This window comes from Electrona antarctica (genome assembly GCF_951216825.1).
Source record: "Electrona antarctica genome assembly, chromosome: 24".
In the NCBI taxonomy this organism is placed as follows: Eukaryota; Metazoa; Chordata; class Actinopteri; order Myctophiformes; family Myctophidae; genus Electrona; species Electrona antarctica.
Window position 1 is genome coordinate 17,458,449 of NC_136803.1, and position 21,310 is coordinate 17,479,758.

General features: G+C 43.7%; 1 protein-coding gene across 1 annotated transcript; it reads right to left on the reverse strand.

The window, feature by feature from the left end:
• Positions 1-10,170: 10,170 nt before the first annotated feature.
• Positions 10,171-19,603, reverse strand: LOC306917267 (receptor activity-modifying protein 1-like). The gene is made up of 3 exons (XM_079495410.1): positions 19,338-19,603; positions 15,930-16,068; positions 10,171-10,712 (listed from the first exon to the last, which is right to left on the reverse strand). Exons 1-3 carry the CDS (start codon positions 19,390-19,392, stop codon positions 10,457-10,459), a joined length of 450 nt encoding a protein of 149 aa, XP_079351536.1. The 5' UTR covers positions 19,393-19,603; the 3' UTR covers positions 10,171-10,456.
• Positions 19,604-21,310: the final 1,707 nt, after the last annotated feature.

Here is a 21,310-nt window from a genome sequence, read left to right on the forward strand (position 1 = left end):
TTTTTATTGCGGCGAACAACAAACCCCTGCAGATATTAAAGCAATACACGAGGCTGTTCGTCTGACTCCATTGACTTCATGTTCTCCAGCACTTTTCTCCGGTAGTGTTATCGTGTATGCGTGCGTGTGTGTGTGCGTGTGTGTGTGTGTGTGTGTGTGTGTGTGTGTGCGTGTGCGTGTGCGTGTGTGTGTGAAAACACTGTCATAAGACCCGGCATGAAAAATTGGTTGTGTCTGGGTAAACACGTGTACTTGTGTGACAACATTTTCCCCCCAAAGCCTATATTGTTCATGCCCGAGACACACACACACACACACACACACACACACACACACACACACACAGTCACACACACAAACAGAATGCAGCCCTGGCTGCACAAGGACAAACACGCACACACACGCACACACACACACACACACACACACACACACACACACACACACACACACACACACACACACACAGTGAGACGTTGTTGTCTCCACCAGGCCGAAGGCATGGGGAGAGAGTATGTTTTGCACTCCGTCCGTCCGTCCGTGTGTCCGTCCGTCCGTCCGTGTGTCCGTCTGTCCGTCTGTGAACAGCTAATCTCTGGCACCGTTGGCTTGATCGCAGCCATACTCTGCACACACACTCCCTGAATGCCAGAGCTGAACCTCTGTCCCAAAGTTTTCACATTGGCCTGTTATAGCGCCACCAGGAGGCCGCTTTGTGCAAAACACATGTTTTGACAGTACACCTACAGATTTTGTCCAAACATTACGCACATTGGTACACAGTCTCTCTAGAGCCATTCAACGAAACGGGTCTTTCAGATTTTTCAGACTCCATCCTGATTGGCTAAGATTGGCTTCCAAAGTTCGCAGGAGTGCTCTGTTTCAAACAAAATGCTGCAAATCATGAACACATGGTGTGATTTCTGTGCAATTTTGCACGCACATTCCCACTAGGTCGAGGAAGAAATGCCACTTGAATATTTTCAACTCAGCCTCATGGTGGCGCTATAACTGGCCCATTTGTGTTTTTACCTATAACTGCACCGATCTGTGTAAAACCATGTATGCACACTCCCTAGAGGCCAAGGAAAAACCTTTGCCTGGAAATTTTCACATCTGCTCTTTATAGCGCCACCAGGAGGCCGACATATGTAAAACACATTTTCTAATATTACTCCTTCAGATTTTATCCAAATTTCACGCAAATCGGTACACATGCTCTCCATAGTCATGTGATCATGTGATTTGTTTGATTTATCCATCCTGATTGGCTACGATTGGCTTCTACAAATCGCCACAACTCCGCAACGCAGCGTCCGATTGCGGTGAAACTGTGCATGCCTATTCCCACTACTAGGCTGAGGAAGAAATGCCACTTGACAGTTTTCAAATCAGCCTCATGGTGGCGCTACAACAGGCCAAGTCGCGTCTCACACACACACACACACACACACACACACACACACACACACACACACACACACACACACACACACACACAAACAAATAAACATGTTTATATTACTCCTAAACATTTTGCCAAACATCACACACAATCCTATCCTCCTGGTGGAGACCTGTGCCCAGAAGGGCACTTTTTCTAGTTATTACTATATTTGTGAGGACATCGACAATAGAACGGCGATGTTATGACTGCCATGCTAAAGCTGAAAATAGCAGATCTACAAGCTCACACGGCACTGCACGGCACTGCGTCGGGAGCTTGACGTTCGGCTGTCCTCGGCGTATACGTGGTGACGGCGGACAACTATGTGTAATTCAGGCATAACTCTGGCCTTAACCCTTGAACCCAATCCCTACAAATCTAATCCTATAACCTGAATCTCAACCTGAATTGTAAACCCAACTCCCCCAAAAAATACATGTGTGTATAAGGACCAGGGAGATTGTCCTCAACTACTCACCATCCTCAAAATGTGTTATACTTGTGGGTACAGAAGATCCTCACAAATACAGTAATACAGTTCACACACACACACACACACACACACACACACACAAACACACACACACACACACACACACACACACACACACACACACACACACACACACACACACACACACACACACGCACGTGAACACACAGACATTCACATCCGCTGTAGTGGTTGGAATTGCATGTTGCTGACTGGTTTGATGATGGACGGCACTGAGTGGTCTGCTGGGCTGGTTGGGTGGGTGAGGGGGCAGGGTGTCTATACTGGGTTAGGGGGGGTCCGTGGGGGGTGGAGGAACGTGGCAGGGCATGCCTTAGGGTTGGGGGTTGCACAGCTGTCCAGTAACCCCCCCCCCCCCCCCCCCCCTCTGCCCCCCCCCCCCCCCCCCCCCCCAACCAACACAATCCCTATAACAAACAATATCTGACGACGGATATTGATTGGGTGGACGGGGGATGGATCGATGCGTGTTGATTGGGTGGAGAAGACAGCGTTCCAGGCCTCGGTGGGTGAGTGTGTGGCGTTGCTGCTATTGGGTGGAAACCTTGTATGTCCAAATAAAACGGAACGGAATTTTAAAAATGGTGCAAATGGCAGATCCACAAGCTCTCGCGGCGTGTTGTGAGCTTGTGGATCAGGTATTTTCGGTGTACTTTTGTGCGACACTCTTGTATGATGGCGTCGGGCATTCATTCACGAAAAAAAAATGGAATATGGAGACTGTAGGAGGTTTCTGGCCGACACAACGATAGGAGCCGGCTCTGGTTTCAAGCCCTCTCTGTCTGTCTGTCTGTCTGTCAGCCAGCCAGGGCTCTGCATGCAATGGAATCCTTCAGGGATGAGCAGGCCAACTCCACTGCATCGTGAAGTGCATTTGTGGGAATGCATTTATGTGGGAGGAGGAAAAAGATGGAAGGTTACACGATCACAAGTGAAGTGAGAAAGATGTTACCTGCATGGGTTCCAGCCTGATTCCCTGTGTTCCTTCCGTGATTTGTTTTGTCACTTTGCCACTCAGTCTGGACAGGGTCCTATCTATCTCCAAGGTAGGCTAGGTGGGACATGTAAAAGGGTGAAATCGACCCAGGGCTTCTGATTGGTCTGTGATGCGGGTTGGGGGAACGAAAACAAAACACACCAGTTTGACGTATCAATGATGCGCACTGCTGTTGCACTGCAACGAACACATCAATCACTAAACTCACCCCACACAGCCGTCGTTTTTTTTAATACTACCGAATTTGACATATTGGACTACTGAATCAAATTATTACCTATTACCGTAGGTTTTACTCTCGAGTCTCGAACTGGTGCAATTATTTTTGAGTGGTGTAAACCACTCCTACAACTGGCTTTGTTAGTTTGTCTGTCTGTCTGTACCAAAAAATGACCTACACCACTCAGTTCACACGGGTGTGATTTTTTAACAGTGAGACGTAATAACTCTGGCCTTAACCCTGACGTAACATGTCGATTTGCTCGGACACATATGACATAAATTCTTCATTCGTTGTCAATGGGAATTTAATCTTTGTGTAGGATGAAAATACCGACGGTGGTCGATTTGGCCTGGGCCGTGGCTCAGCGGTCCAGGCACCTTGGCTGGTAATCCAGTCTGGCAGTGTGCCGCGGGTTCGACTCCCGATCCTGACGGCCTTTACTGCATGTCACCCCCCCATCTCTCTCTCCATTTCCTGTCAGCCTACTGCCTCCATTAAAAAAAAAAATTGCTCGTTAACTTATGACGTAAATTCTCCAATCATTGTCAATGACATTTCATGTTTGTGTTAGGACAAAAATCTACACTATAGCTGAATTTAGGAGGGGCTAAAGCGCCCCTCAAAAAGCATGGACAGAGTGATGCTGGCTGATGACATATCAGCAACAACGTGGCTACGTAACAGAGGTGACGTTATGAAATACAAGTTAACATGACCCTTTCCAGACTGAGTAGCAACTAGCAAGTGCTCAGTATCACAGAACGCAGAGAATCAGGCTGGAACCCAGGCTAAGAAAGATGCACTGTTAGAGCAGAATCCTCATGTTTTCATGAAACTCTATGAGGGTTCATTTTTCACTGTAAGTGCTGCACTGTACAGCCTGTGGGCCCCGGCCCACAGGTTGGCATTTACTGCTATATATTATGTACTGTGGTCAAGTTATTGCCAGCGAGAATAGTTTCACACGACTGACATCAACCGAGCCTGCCGGCTTTTATATGAAACTCCCCTCCCCACCTGATGGTTTAGCCTTTGGCTTTGTTCTTAATGATTGTTCCAGCATTTATTATTTGTATTATTTTGGCTGGTTGGATGAAGGTAACTAATTAAGAATAAAGCCACAATGTGTACGTTTTAACATCCTCTTCTGACAGAGAGAAACTAATTGCAATTTGCAACTATAAACACCTGGCATTCGACACCTGTGTGTGCATCTGCCAGGTGGGAGACCAAACATTGGCCCGCTCAAGCAAGGGGGGAATTTGTCCAGGGGAGATATAATTCTTATGAGCTTCAGGCAGGGCAGTCGGCTTCTTGTCAACCAGTAGTGTCGTCCTACCTGACTGACACCAACAGAATCTCAATGTATGGAGAAGTATGTATGACCACCTCTAACTATACCCTGCAAATGTGCTGTTGTATAAACAACATGCTCTACCAGATTATGTAAATTAACATTTTATTCACTAAACATTATGTCCTGGATTGCAGCATTAATACATTGTGTTAAATGTGTCTTTTTCCCCGCAGTAAATGTGCCTGATAGTATAGGCTATAGTCACTTCACAACAAGGTGTGACTGTATGTTTCACAGGATACTGCATGTTGTTGGCATCAAATTGTTATAGATGTGCATTTAGCGCCATCTGCTGTCCATTGAAAGCAAGTTGAAGTGCACAAATCAAGGAAATGGGTAACTGTGTCTGCTAAACTAGAAAAAATCCAATGCTCGATACTATATCCATTTTTGTGTAAGTCTGTATCATGTTTATTTACCCTTCTGCATTGACATTTAGTCAAAGTAGCTGAGAAAACCAATAATTGCGAAGCCGTAAACATTTACAACCTGAGCCGGTGATCTTTTGATTTTGCATGAAGCCAGGCTCGTTTTTTCTCTCTCTCTCGTTCTTTATGAGGTGCAATTTGGCCTTCTTGTAATGTGGCCGGCCTATTTAAAACAGAAAGTTAATTAACAGTTAATGATCTATCTAATAAATGCACCAAGTCTCTGTACATGTGTATGTACAGTACGTACGTCTGTAATCCACGTAACTCGAAAACCGTTCGCCCCATCACCGACTTCAAATTTGACACACGCCACGCGTTCCACACACACCACCACAGGGAGTGCAGTGCCGGGTGTCGAGTCTGTCGGATAGCCGGGTGTCCAGAACCATGCAGCACCAAAGCCTCGATCTGCCCAGGCTCTGGACAGGGCCCAAATTAGCCAATTATTGATCACACCTGAGCACCATAACTGGGTGTGCCATGCATTTCCAATCATTCACGAGCAGGCCGGTGCCCAACGGGCACTGTCCTAGTATGATAGTATCTATAATGCTAAGATTATACAAACGGAGTCTGGCTCGTTACGTTGACCCATTTTGGGGGCGGGAACCCCTTTATGTTATAATTTAGCTATTGAAAAATAGCAGATCTACAAGCTCATAGCGCGCCACCGAGTGGCGCGCTACGAGCTTGTAGGCCTGCTATTTTTGAAAAATCGTGAAAATATGCCTCAAACCTTTGAATAATATATTATTACAGAGTGAAAATTTCAACTCAAATCTTTGCTTCTGGGGGAGGTCCCTGGAACAACATATTTTTAGATGGGGCTCGGTGGCCTATTTTTGGGGTCCTTGACATGAAATATTGAGAACCACTGATATAGAAACATTAGGTTTTTCAGAAAACTGTCATGATTTTTTAAATTTCGACGTCAGGTCTAAATGGGATAAAGGCTAAGATTACAGGCAGCGGAGCAGACAGACATCTATATACTGTAGCACACACAGGACAGGAGGAGAATGTGTGAGCGTTGCTTTGAAGGTAATGAGCATGCTGTCGCTTACCAGTGGTGGAAAAAGTATTGCTACTTTTAAGTAAAAGTAGCAGTACTGCTACTAATACTGCTATTTTCAAATGGCCGAAATGTAGTGTTTAATGTATGTTAGAGTAACTAACAAGTAAAGTTTTCACATACATGTAGTGGAGTAAATATTTGTCTCTCATATGTAGTGGAGTAGAAGTAAAAGTATTGGAAATTGGAACTATACTCAAGTAATTGTACTTGTATATATATATATATATATATATATATATATATATATATGAACCCAAATAATGGACCCAGAAAATGTATTAAGAATGATGTATTTGTCTCTAACCCCCATCTGAAAATGTTTTGTGGCAGGAGGCCCCGTGCCATATTTGTGTTGTTTCAAAGATCTTCCAAATATTCTACTTTTCTTTTTCAAGATATTTTGAAAATAGCCGATCTACATGCGCGACACGTTGTGAGCTTGTAGATCGGCTATTTTCCAATAGGCGGTGTATACGGTATGTAGGTTTACAGTGCCTTCTTTTGGGCTTGTTTTCCGAGACCTGGTTGCTTATTTCTCTCGCAACACCTGGCAACACTGGTAGGTGCCCTGCACAGTAAAGGCCTCAGTGTTGAGTGAGTGTACAGATCTGTACACCGTCTGAGTTAAATTAACAGCGTTAACCCTGTACTTGGTTGACCGGAGTCACTCAGGGCTCTATATTAGTGCATGTTCGGCTTTCCCCAGAATACAGATGCTGGGGTTTAGTGGTTGCATGCTATATGTCGTTATCACATATTATGGTGATTAGAAGTAGAACCCACAAGCGTGGTCATACCACACCGATGTTGGACTCTCCACTGCATGCTCCCTGTTGTCTTCAGAATTGATTTTAAGCTTTCATTCGTTTGTCTTTAAATCACCGAATGCTTTGTTGCCTCAGTGCCTCTCTGACCTTTCACAGTCCTAGTTTTTATAGTCCTTTATTAAGGTCACTGCGGTCCGCTGATCAGCTGCAGTTTGCCGACAGGTTTTACAAACCGAGAGGCGACAGCACCGTTTCAGTAGAAGCCCCCAAATTATGGAATGAGCTTTATACCCTCCCAAATCAGAATGGTTCTCTACATTTACACTATGTCTCGCCTCGTGTCTCGCTTTTACAACTTGGCTGAAGCCAGCTTGAGTGTTGTCGTTTCTGCCTAAATTCACTGACTGTGTCGACTCTTTTGTCTTGTATTTTTTTTTTTTTTTATGTTTCCTTTATTATGTTTTCTTAGCTTAGACTCAGTGTGTTTATTTTTAGATTCCTTTTTTAATTTGAATTCTGAAAAGGTGTAGGATGTAGGATTTTCTTATTCCGTAGGACTATTATATTGATTAGACAATAGTGTAATACTGTATGTTTATCTATATTTTTGTAATTCTTCTAGTTCTATGCTGCCTTGCTGCCCTATCGCAGTGCGACAATAGGACTCCATGCCAGGCCGCTCTATACAGACATGTTTGATGCCTGGCCCTACCCTGACAAGGAGTGGTGGTGAGTGAGTGTTTCTGCTGACTACAACGACATTTTGCAAACTGGGCAAATTTGTGCTTTGTGATGTAAATCCATTATAATGTATTATCGTTTCATGTCAGCAATACGTACTACACGCCGACTAAAATGCCAGGACTTAAACCTGTTGTTGTTGTTCCATTTATTTTATTTTATTTTTTATTTTTCCACTTTATGGATAAAATGCTTACTGTCTGCATATGGATGAACGTGTCATGGGAGGTGTGTGTGTGTGTGTGTGTGTGTGTGTGTGTGTGTGTGTGTGTGTGTGTGTGTGTGTGTGTGTGTGTGTGTGTGTGTGTGTGTGTGTGTGTGTGTGTGTGTGTGTGTGTGTGTGTGTGTGTGTGTGTGTTGAGGACTTTGGGACATAAATCTGCCAGCAATACTATTATAAAAAGTAATGAAAAATGACCATCCTGGGTACTCTGCTATATACAATATTATTATAAACAGTAATGAAAAAAGACCGTCCTGGGTACTCTGCTATATACAATATTATTATAAACAGTAATGTACTCTGCTATATATACAACAATGTGATGTGAGAGTACGGATTATAGCTAGCTCAGTGGTTCCCAAACGTTTAGCCTGTGACCCAAAACAGAGATTCAAAGATCAAAGTCGTACGATTTGTCACACACGTTACCGCAGTGAAATTTGTTCTCCGCATTTAACCCATCTCTTGGAGCGGTGAGCGGTGAGCTGCAGCCGTGCCACGCTCGGGAATCATTTGATTAGTTGATTTTACCCCACAATCCAATCCCTTTGATGCTGAGTGCCAAGCAGGGAGGCATTGGGTCCCATTGTTACAGTCTTTGGTATGACCCGGCCGGGGATGGAACCCCGACCTCCCAGTTTCAGGGTGGACACCCGGGACCCAAGCTAGTGAAAATAGCAGCTCTGCAAGCTCACAACACGTCGCTTCGTGCCGCATTGTGAGCTTGTAGACTTGTATAAAAACCTTTTGAAAATAGCAGATCTATACTTGTAGATCGGCTATTTTCAAATGTACATAAGGCTGAAGTGGTTAATGTATGTTTTGTCATAATAATCCAAATCTACAAAGAAACTGTAACTAAAATAAAGTTTTCAAGTAAATGTAGTGGAGTAAAAGTACAATATTTGCCTCTGAAATGTAGTGGAGTAGATGTAAGTATACTGACAATTGTAAATACTCAAGTGAAGTACATGTATGTATGTACTTCAAAATTGTATAGTAAGTATAGTACTTAAGTAAATGTACTAAGCTACTTTCCTCCACTGTTTTCATATGGCCTCCTAACCAGAGGCAGATAAGTCCTAACTACCAGGGCAGATAAGTCCTAACTACCAGGGCAGATAAGTCCTAACTACCAGGGCAGATAAGTCCTAACTGCCAGGGCAGGTAAGTCCTAACTACCAGGGCAGATAAGTCCTAACTACCAGGGCAGATAAGTCCTAACTGCCAGGGCAGATAAGTCCCTCCTAACTACCAGGGCAGAATGGCAGATAAGTCCTAACTACCAGGGCAGATAAGTCCCTCCTAACTACCAGGGCAGATAAGTCCTCCTAACTACCAGGGCAGATAAGTCCTAACTACCAGGGCATGATAACCACATGTGTTTCGTATGTCTCTCTCTCTCTCGACTGTGGCTCCTCTTCCTTCGCTGTGAACATTAAACCTTGGCTTGACTTTTCTCTGCATGAGTTTGAATGAAGTCTTTAACAAATCCATATACAGACCGAACACTGGAGGGCACTGTAGCACACGAGAAGCTGGAAATTGCTCCTTTGTGTTAACTCTCTCTTTGAGGTTTTGTGTTAACTCTCTCTTTGAGGTTTAAATGTAGAAATGTGGTGTTCTATAAGGGCAGCGAGGTGGTGAATGATGGAAAATAAATTCAAGAACAATGAGTAGGTTTTCTGTGTAAATATTTATTTCATGCTGTTACACAACATCTTGTAGCCTATAGTCTCACTCATTCACTCTACTGTACGTACCCCTCCCAACCTGGAGTCCATGCCCCCCCCTTGGGGGGCACCAATGATCAAAAAGGGGGGCGTGAGGCCTCGCCTGCGTGTTCTCATCATCAATAATGTGATATTAGTCCATGCATTATTTGTTACCCTGTAACTTTATCATAGCTAACTCCCAAAAGTAGGCTAACATTAACTCGTGAATACATTGTTGAATTAAAATATTATCTAAGAAACTTCAGCTTTTGTCAGATGTCAGGTTGGGAACCACTGCGTGTACACTATCATTTGGTTTTGGCACAATTTAATTAAAAAAAGTAAAAACATATATTATATATAAACTGTATACTAAAATAATCCACTCATCTGCTCTGGCATTTAAAAAACATGCTCTCAGGAGTTCATATTATGTCCAAGCCTTGTCTGTCTGTCCTATAGATTAAAGTGGGGTCCTGGTGGGGGGGTTTTACAGGAGGCCCCGAGCTATATTATTGATAGTTAGGAACCAAATGGACCTAAAATGAGTGTACAAATGGAACTAAATTAACCTTTACACTACAGGTTGTCAAAGTGGGGTCCGCCCGGGTACCCCCAACGGTCCTTGATGGCGTTCCAGGGGGCCTAGCTAAAGGCCAATACATGCATACCCCTTCGGACAGGCTTTCCGAACTATAGTTCGGAGAGTCTGGACATCTGGGCTGAGACCAGTCGGAATTACGTCAATTTGTATTTTTTTCTTTTTTTTGTAGGACGTCGGAAGGGGGCATGCACTGGCTTGAATAATTCATATTTAGGAACCAAATGGACCCTTAAAAGTCTGTGTAACTCTGAGAGTGTACAAATGGAACCAAAATAGACTCTTACCTACTGTACTTTACAGGTCCAAATTGGTTCCACCTGCACAAAACGAACATTAATACAACAGCTTGAGAACCACCGCTATTATAGAACTCCCTCGGTGCGTTTGCTCCTCCACACCACCAGGGCGGTCACGAGCAGCGTGACCAGCACCGGCACGCCGATGAACGGCCCGAGGATGGCGACGGCCGGGTCGTGGAGCAGCCGGCCGGTCGCCGCGCAGCCGTGGAAGTAGAGCCGGTGGACGTCCATGAAGAAGCGGTCGATGACGTGATTGGGCCAGAAGCAGTCCATCCCCAGGGCCACCACGTACGTGCAGTTGGTCAGTTCCTCGTAGGGCCTACAGGGGGCGGCAATGGACAAAAAGCATGATAATTACCGTCATTATTATCATTTTATACTGTATAGTTAGCCTGGGTTCCAGCCTGAATCGCTGCGTTCCGTGAATCTGTTTTGTCACTCTGCTACTCAGTCTGGCCAGCACACAGCAGAGTCGTATTTCATAACTTCACCTGTTACGTATAGCCACGTTGTTGCTTTACTTTACTTTAATATGGATCCAAATTAGCACAAAGCGTGGCTATTCTTCCTGGGGTCCAGGCTGATATGTCATCAGCCGGCGCCACTCTGTCCATGCTTTTCTCACTCGAGACTCGAGAGTAAAACCTTTGGGTAAAAAGTAAACAATAATTTGATTCAGTAGTCCACTATGTCGGATTCAGTAGTACAAAAAAACTGACAGGTGGGCCCTATATTGTAAACAAATGTAATGCTTTATGGTGTCGTCCACAGTTAAGTTTTTTTTTGTGTATTGAGTTGTACTTGAAATGTACTGTTAATAAATACTTCAAATCAATGTATGCTGTATGGGGTGAGTTTGGTGGATGATACGCACGTTGCAGGGCAACAGCAGCAGCTGTGCGGTGCGCATTGATACGACGTCAAACTGGTGGGGTTTTTTTCCAATCCGCACCACCGACCAATCAGAAGCCACAGGTCAATTTCACCCGTTTACATGTCCCGCCTACCTTGGAGAGGTAGAGATAGGACCCTGTCCAGACTGAGTAGTCTGGACAGTGACAAAACAGTGACAAAGTGACAAAACAGATTCACGGATCGCAGCGATTCAGGCTGGAACCCAGGCTAGTATATCGTGGCCGTCGGGTGGAAATCTCACAAAAATAGCTCATTTGGGAGACAGACATATGCGATTTAGTGGGTGATTTATTTACATTACATTAAATGTTGAAGTATGGTGATGTGAGCTACCATATGAAATGTGCTTTACAAAAGACAGTAACAACTGTATGGAAACAGCACATTTGCGTTATTTTTTATTACTAATAAATACACACTGACAATACATGGTTACTTTTTTTGGTATCACTTCAGAAGAGATTATAAAGTTAAGTTGCCTCTCACAATCGCTGCGGTGCATTGTGTGAGCTTGTAGATCAGCTATGTTTGGCTCAAACATTTGGTGTAGAGAGAGAAATTGTGGTCCAAGTACAGTTGCAACGATGTTTCACTAAGAATAGAGGGTTCAAGTGGTTAACTGTCTGACTCAAAGGAATACACACAAGACAAGAGGGTCAGATCTCTTTGGAGATGACCTATGCTATTTTAAAACCAGTAGAGATCTAATCTGTAACTCACAAAAAGCAACACTATCTGCCCAAATTAGGTGCTCTCTCTCTCTCCCACGACAGTGGTCTCTATAGTGTATACTCATAGTTTCATTGTACAGATATTCTACACACAGGGGCGTCCAATGATCCATGGGTCGGCGGTTCGAATCCCGGCTCCTCCTGGCTACATGTCGAAGTGTCCTTGGGCAAGACACTGAACCCCAAATTGCTCCCGATGTGCTGGTTGGTACCTTGCATGGCTTCCGCCGCAATCGGTGTATGAATGTGTGTGTGAATGGGTGAATGTAATGTAATCTATGTAAAGCGCCTTGGATAAAGGCACTATATAAATGCACCATTTACCATTTACAGCAGGCACTGGCAGTAGCTCTCAGTGTTTTAACCATAATACAACAAAATATACGTAGCGCGTGTAAGGAACATGTTATTCCAACCAGTTCCTTTCCCCTCCATCACCTAACCTAGGGGACATGGGGAGAACATGCAAGCTCCACACAGAAGGTCTCTTTCGCCAACCCCACCTATAGGGTATGGGTGGTGATGACGCGTAGGAGAGAATACGCCCCCCAGCACCCACAGCGTCCCCAGCAGGAATCGAACCCAGGACTTTCTAGCTGTGAGGCGACAGCGCTACCGACTTGGCCTCCATGCCCCCAGGTTATGGCATTTTGTGAGAATACAGAAGACATTTGCCCAATTAGACCCAAAGATATATAAAACAAAAATACATACATTTGTTTAAGGCAGAAGAGAACATCCACCCTGTCCCAACATGCATACACAGTGTAGTCTGTAGTGGGTTGGGCAATAAGACTTAAAATCGGTGGCACAATTATTTCAAACTTTTGATTATGCCTACTATTAATTCATGATTATTTAAAGAAAATGAAAAGAGCCAATCTACAAGCTCACAACACCATCATGCTTACCATGGTGCTTAATCTGGTAATCAATGTAATTGATTGTAAAAAACATAATCACACCCGTGTGAAGTGAGGGGCGCTCTTATCATCATACGTCGTCATACTGTACATCATCTCATTCTGGCCAATCACAATTTGCGCGCTCACTTTTGTCTTCAATGTTTGTGTTTACACAAAGCTGGACCCTCAAAAAAAGAAAAGAAAAATTATATACATATATATTAAAAAAACTGCTTCTAGATCTACTTTAGCACCACTTTAATTGATTGAATATCGAGTTTTGAAATGTTTTCAGTTAATTGCCTAGGGCTGTAGCCTACAGCAGTGGTTCCCAAACTTTTTCATGTCAAGGACCCCCAAATTGACACTAATTAGCCCGCGGACCCCCATTTGAAAACACATGCCAGGGACCCCAATAAGAGAAGATTTGTACGGCTCTAGCAGTGATTCTCAACTCGTTTACTTTCAAGGACCCCCAGTTTGACATGCATTAGTCTACTGACCCCCATTTAATGGCATTTCTATCTCTGGGACTCCCAATTTATATCTTAAAATCAATGTTAATTTACTATAACTCTGAGAGTGTACAAACGGGGCCATTTGGTTCCATTTGTACACTCAGAGTTACAGACCCATAAGAGTCCATTTGGTTCCAAACTATAATTTAGATGGGGACCCCCTGGAACTCCCTCAAGGACCCCTGGGGGGTCCCCGGACCCCATTTTGGGAACCACTGGCCTACAGTATACTCCTCCCATGGACATCTCTCACAGTTCTCCTTTTAAGTGTCCTTTCTGACAGCTTCCACAGGGACATGTGTTGGTCGAGGGGAGGGGGGATAAAAAAAAGAGTCAAAGAAGCAGATAGAATTACCGGCGGGCTTAACACAGCTAAATATAACCGTTATGTGGAAGGAAGGGGGGGCGGAGAAATGGAGACGCATACCAACAAGGCTGCAGATACTTGGGATGGTCGTCGTGTACTATACAGCTGCATATGGGGGCTGTCAGTCACACCGTTGGTTTGAACGAGATGCCGTGACAAGATAACATTTTTGTTGTGTTGTGTTTGTTTTGTTTTTTGGACTAGACATAAACAGGGTTTGGTTTCTACGAACAAAATACAGGAGGGTGGGGTAGTTTCTTAACCGCTTAGGCCCTATATATATATATATATACACACACACACAGTGTACAGTTGGGTGCCACCGATATTGTCCCTTATCATTTGACCCATTTAGGCCTGACCTCAAAATTTAAAAAAATCCTTCTAAATCCTCCAGTTTTCTGAAATAAATATTTTCACGATTTTTCAAAAATAGCAGACCTACAAGCTCGTAGCGCGCCACTCGGTGGCGCGCTATGAGCTTGTAGATCTGCTATTTTTCAATAGCTAAATTATAACATAATGTTTAAAACACCAAAAGGGGTTCCCGCCCAAAATGGGTTAACTGTCCTTTTGCGCAGATCACGCAAACCTCAGCAAAAAGAAAAGGACAATATCGATGGCCTCCAACTGTACACACACACACACACAGTGTATATCTACAAGTAGATCGGCTATTTTCAAATGGCCGAAGGGCTGAAGTGGTTAACGTGTGTTTTGCAATAATAATCAAAATCTACAAAGTAACTATAGTAACAAAGGTTGTCAAGTAATTGTAGTGGAGTAAAAGTACAATATTTGCCTCTGAAATGCTGTGAGAATATGATATACTCAAGTAATGTACAAATACCTCAAAATTGTACTTAAGTAGGCCTACAGTACTTCCACCACTGCTAATAGAAGTAGTAAGCTGCTTCCAACGATCAGGATGGTTTTTATGTGAGAAGCACAGAAGGAGAATGTGAGGACATGTATTCTAACACTCCCAACCATCCCATCAGTGTTTCGGGTTGCTACAAATACAGTTCCAAGGAACAAAACAACAGCATTGGCTTGGAAATGTCGTGTTCATGCATGTCATTCATAGGTGTCAACGCATGCATGCACACGGCCAGAAGCACACTTTCAAGCATACATGCGCGAGCATGCACACACACACACACACACACACACACACACACACACACACACACACACACACACACACACACACACACACACACACACACACACACACTCTCTCTCCTTGACTCCCATGAAAAAGCATCTACTCTCTCATGTCTTTTATTGCAGTGCAAACAGAATATAGACAACTGTACCATAATGATAAGCTACGAATGGAACCAAATGGACCTGTACCTTATATATGGGACATTCTGCATAATTAGTACTTTTACTTTTGGTACTTTAAGTACATTTGTATGCCCATACCTTTGTACTTTTATTCAAGTACATTTTGAATTCTGGACTTTTACTATTACTATGTCTACATTGCAGGATTGATACTTAAGTAAAAACGTTGTGTACTTATTCCACCACTGTTTTATTCCAGCCTGTACCTGCTACCTGTTGTGTGCTCTTGACCCCATGCAGCATGTGAGTCTTTCACTGCCTACTACCTAGCCTGACTATTTGCCTTTATACTGCTTCGCCCTTGCCTGCCTTTGTTTGCTTGTTGTCTGACCGACCTCCTAGTTTTGACCTGTATTCTGTGTTTGGTATTTTTCTAAGCAAAGACTAACCTTTATACCTCTTTTGTGTTTCGTGTCCTGTTCTATTCTGCAATCGAGGCACCCTGACACCTCTTATACACTGCTGGTTCAAAAATAGCCAATGATGCCAGGATGACGGTCGTTAACCCAATTACTGTGTACCACATAATGTCACTGTGTTTGGCTCTTGTGTTGTAGGCCTATCCTCTTTCTTTACCAGTTGTAATGAGTAGTACTTGTTTTTGTTTTGATATTTCTGAATGTAAACAAGAATACGTGGTTTCTATATATTAACGTTTGCATTTACTTTTCGTTCTTTCTCTCTTTCTTTCTTTCTTTCTTTCTTTCTTTCTTTCTTTCTTTCTGCATATAGTGCGCAAAAACTCACTTCAGGGTGTCCGGCCAGCTGCACCACAGGCCTTGATCCAGAGTGCCCATGTCTTTGGTGAACATTGGAAGGCAGTGCTCATTGATCATCATCTCATAAAGACCAATGTGGCAGCCAGACCCCAACGGAAGAACATGGGCTACAGAGAGAGAGAGAGAGAGAGAGGAGATGAAAGAGAAACACATTCATTTAACAACATTCATTTAAAAGCATCCGGCTCCTCTCATTGAAAAACCTCAATAGCGAATAGAAAAAGGGAGCAATAAATAATCTTTTTGTGTTTGACGGTGTGTAGGTGGACACCTACACACACACAGAGGTCTGCAATCCTCCTGCTAACACTGGAATCTCTAGTGACCACCACAGTATCCTCCTTGAACCTATAGTGTCCCTATTCTGGGCAAACATTTGGCAAAAATAGCAAGCGATTTGCAGAGAGTTGGTGTCTATAGGGGAATAAAGGAGTGTAGCCTACCTATAAACGCTCTGGGGAATGCTGGGTGACTAACTCCCTGCCTGTTACTGTATGTTTTCACTCTCCGAGCATCTCAAGGCTAAAACATTTTGTTCAACGTTTTGCGTCTGCATCAAACTTTTCATAAAGGAGTATTTGAAGGCAGAAAGATCAAGGAGTGAGTCAGGTAATGACTCATGTAGCCTATACTCGTCATATTACCTTGAAGTTGTCGCCTGCCTTTTTCAACACAAAAAACATGATTCATCTGCGACAATATTGTATACGCAGAGACCTGAGGACTATTCTACAAATGTCGTCTAAATCGTGACTGTTTTCTGAAAAACCCATGTTTCTATGTCAGTCGTTCTCAAACATTTTCATCTCAAGGAACCCCAAATATATATGTAATTGGCGGCCGACCCCCATCTGAAAATATGTTGTTCCAGGGACCCCCCCCCCCAGAAGCAAAGATTTTAGTTAAAAACGTTCACTCTGAAAGAATATATATTCAAAGATTTGCACTACATTTTCACGATTCTTCAAAAAATAGCAGATCTACAAGCTCATAGCGCGGCACTCGGTGCCGCGCTATGAGCTTGTAGATCTGCTATTTTTCAATAGCTAAAGTATAACATAATGCTTAAAACACCAAAAGGGGTTCTCGCCCAAAATGTGTTAAAGGGTAAAAGACTAATTAATGTGTGAAAGAAGATAGAAAATAAATGCCTTATGGAATTGATAGTGTGCATGCTGAATGATAGCATGGAGGTTGGGGCTCTTCTTGCCCAGGCTGATGTCCTATACCTGCCTACTGTGATGCTACATCTGCCTTCCCTGCCTATATGTACTGTAAGACAGTATGCTGTTTCAGCTTGGCATTCAACACGATAGTTAGTTCCTGCCATTAAGCTCGATACATATAGCTCAGACAGAAAGCCATAGGCCTGCATCTGAACTTGCGTGACTGGAAAATACTAGACTTCCTGGTGAACTAACCGCCAAGCATATGGGCAACGTAACATCAAATCCTCTGACCCTCAACACAGGAGACCCTCTGGGCTGTGTGCTGAGTCCTCTCTTCTACTCCATGTAGTGTACACACAAGAACGCTCGCCCCGGGTCTAATACGGCGACCTCGGAGTGGTCGCCACCAGTTATTCCTAAATGTAACCAGAGTAAAACTATGGCTAAAACTAACCTTATTCCTAAACTTAACCTCAGTAAAACTATGCCTAAAACCAGCCTAAATCCCCTACTGTGTATGCATTATTGTGTGGGGCCCCCCCACACAATCATGCATGACCAGCCCCCACATTATGATTTTTAGTATGTGGCCACGAATAGGCCCAAAAAAGGCAAATAACCGCAAAAGACTGCAAAAGACTACAAAAGACCACACGTGTGTGTGTGTGTGTGTGTGTGTGTGTGTGTGTGTGTGTGTGTGTGTGTGTGTGTGTGTGTGTGTGTGTGTGTGTGTGTGTGTGTGTGTGTGTGTGTGTGTGTGTGTGTGTACAAGAGAATCACAAATGCTAAACATCCCATGGAAACCATGCTCATGAATGTACCATAACCCATCATGCATGTGCTACACGTGCCTTGCTTTCAGGATCAGAGATGAAAGTCATGCAGAGACATGCAATTATGTCGTTCCGACCGTATCTCTTTATGGATTACATGAAAGCGATGCTGATGAATATGACAAGATCCACTTATGGATATATGTGTATCCACAGCTGTGGCTCATGGCTCATCGCGCAATATGGGAAACTCATTTAGACAGGATGGATTTATTTAGTGATGGTGGATTTTAAAATATAGAAAACTGAGACACTACCAAGCTTTGGCAATGATCTCATCTATATCCCAGGGATAAACTTGGAATATTTTAGTTTTATTGAAGGCATTCATTTATTTGTTCATTTTGATTGATTGATTGATTGATTGATTGATTGAATAGCCTACTTTATTAGTCAGGAATGTAAACAGCACTTTGTATTACAATGTGTTTTATTGATGTCTATCAGAGCTGCTGTAACACCTTAATTTCCCCTCTGGGCTGAATAAAGTAGGCCTATCTACCTACCTGAGCAAGAACAGGTGACACCTGTCTTTAATTACTGTTGATTGTATCTCACATATTTATCAACGTCAGAGGTAAATAAATTCATATCAAAAGGACATACAATGAGTGCTGGCATTTTCTTCATTTCAACTATCTACCTACCTACCTACCTACCCACCCATCCACCCACCTACCTACCTACCTACCTACCTACCTACCTACCCAGCCACCCACCCACCCACCCACATACCTACCTACCTACCTGGTAATGCATGTTTTAATGGATGGGAGTCAGGGCATTCCACATTTTGTTGGCAGAGCAGTATAGAACTTCCCCCTGTTTGTTCTAAATTTGGCAGGTATACCAGCTCATCGTCACTCATTAGAACTCACTCATCATACTAAAACTAGAACATAATTCTAATTCTCACACTTGGTTGCATGTTAATAGAGCACAGCCAGGGCTGTGCATGGTTCTCTCAAATTATAATAATTCTGGGCGTCCCTGCCATGAAATATAGGTGATGAAGAGGGGATATAGAGACCAAAACGTCAACTTGTTGCTGCTTATTATGGACGTTTGTTCATGATGTATATCTGAAACCAAGTTATGAACGTTTGTAGTCTAGTCTATGTTGATTGATGGCTCATGTTATGTTACAATGTGTAGTAGTAGCCTAGGTAAGTTTCTCTCGTGCGCATACAAGCCCGCGCGCAATTGCCCGTCGCAGGTTTGATTTGTGTTACTGTAAAATTCTTTATTCGCATACAGGGCAGGGCAGCGGGCATTTCGTCTCACATGTAGCCTCTCTAGCCAACACAATGCACTAATTTGGTCATTTTAATACCACTGAATACAATCTCAAGAAACACTCGTATAATGGCTTACCTGCAACAAACAAAACAAGCCCCACTTTCACGAGCGACGTGCACTCCAAAGCCATCACGGTCAACAAACTGGACAACTTTTACGCGTAGTAGGCTATGAGTCTATGAGTGCTCCGGTTGTCCCTGAGGAGCTGCACTATTCCAGACTCATTCTTCCACTCGACCCCATAATATCACTCAATAAAAGAAAGGATTATATAAAAGTCCCGCGGTAGAACATGTCGTCCAGTGGCATGCTGGCTGGGACGGGGATCAAGGCGAGAGTGACACCCGAGCGCTGCGTAAAGCCCTGCCGTGAACTTCAGTTCCACAATCCACAGCCATGAGCGTTGCCATGTCTGTTTATTATAAGCGACTTTGGGCTTGTTTTTCCTGTAAAGTTGCTTTATATTATTTTGTTAGGCTAGTTCATGCAGGCTGCGAGTGATTGATTGATTGATTGATTGATTGATTGATTGATTGATTGATTGATTGATTGATTGGATTCAGATTCAGATACCTTTATTTGCCATTGTGTAAAACACATAGGAGTTTGTTTTGACATTGCGTGTGTGCATTCCTTATTCCTTTTTTCACATATAACACAAATAACAACAACACTGTGCAGGAAGTATAAATATAAAGTGCAGAATTTATGGAACATAGTGCAAACATGTCCGGTGATACTCCCTAGGGGGTGGGGGTGGGACCGTGGGAGGGAAACCAGAGTCATTTAGCAGCCTGGCGGCTGAGGGGAAAAAGCTCAGTCTGTGGCGGACTTTTGTAGCCTTCGGCAGGCGCAGGCGCAATCCCAGAGGGGAGTAGGGTGAGGAGGCCGTGGCCAGGGTGGGAGGGGTCGGCCATGATCTTTCTCGCTCTCCTCAAGTCATGCAGGGACTTGAGGGAGGGCAGTGGGCGGCCAATCAACCTCTCCGCAGAGCGTATCACTCGTTGCAGCTTGGCGATATTTTGCAGCTGCAGCGGGGAACCAGGTGATGATGGAGTGTGTGAGGATGGACTCAATGATGGCTGTGTAAAACTGAGCCATCATGGTCCTTGACAGTCTGAACTTCCTCAGCTGCCTGAGGAAGTACAGCCTCTTCTGGGCCTTCTTCAGGAATCAGGAGGGCCATGATGTTCAGCTCCCACTTCAGGTCCCGAGAGAGGATCATGCCTAGGAACCGACATGACTCTACTGGGGTCACCTGGGTGCCTCCCAGCATGATGGGAGGGGGCGGGGCTGCGTTCCTCCTGAAGTCCACCACCATCTCTACTGTCTTTATTGCATTTAGCTCTAAGTTGTTGTTGCTGCACCAACTCCGCAGCCGCTCGATCTCCCTCCTGTAGGCCGACTCATCCCCTTTGGACATGAGGCCCACCAGGGTGGTGTCATCCGCAAACTTCAGGAGCTTGACGATTAGGCTACTTTATTAGCAGTTTGCAAAACGAACACACATGCAGGAAAGTATAGGCTACAGTTCAATACAAGGTCTGCTAAGAGGATTTTAATTTAAACCCAAGAAAGCCTATATAATATGGCTTGTGTCCATTGAGGTCCTTTGTACTCAATTCATCGGAAGTTACATATAATGACAAAATAGGCTTATTTGTGTTTGCTTCCTATGTTGTTCAAACTAGCTGTTCTCAAACATTGTCATGTGTCCCAAATGAATAGGCTACGTCCGTGTATCCCCATCTGTAAACATTCTGTGCCAGGATATTGTACCAGATATATATATATATTTTTTAAATAGCAGATCTACAAGCTCACAACCCATTGCATTGTGACACATTGTGAGCTTGTAGCTTGTAGACTTATAGCCATAGTCGCTTCTTTGGCTTGTTTTTAGTATAGACCATGGTTGCTTGTTTCTCTCACAAAATCTGGCCACACTGATGCTTCCACTCCAACGAGACTGAGTCACTATAGAGCTATTAGGGCCCAGTGTCCTTCACCTTTCCTCTATAAGCCCTGCTGCCCAGGGGCAGACAAAC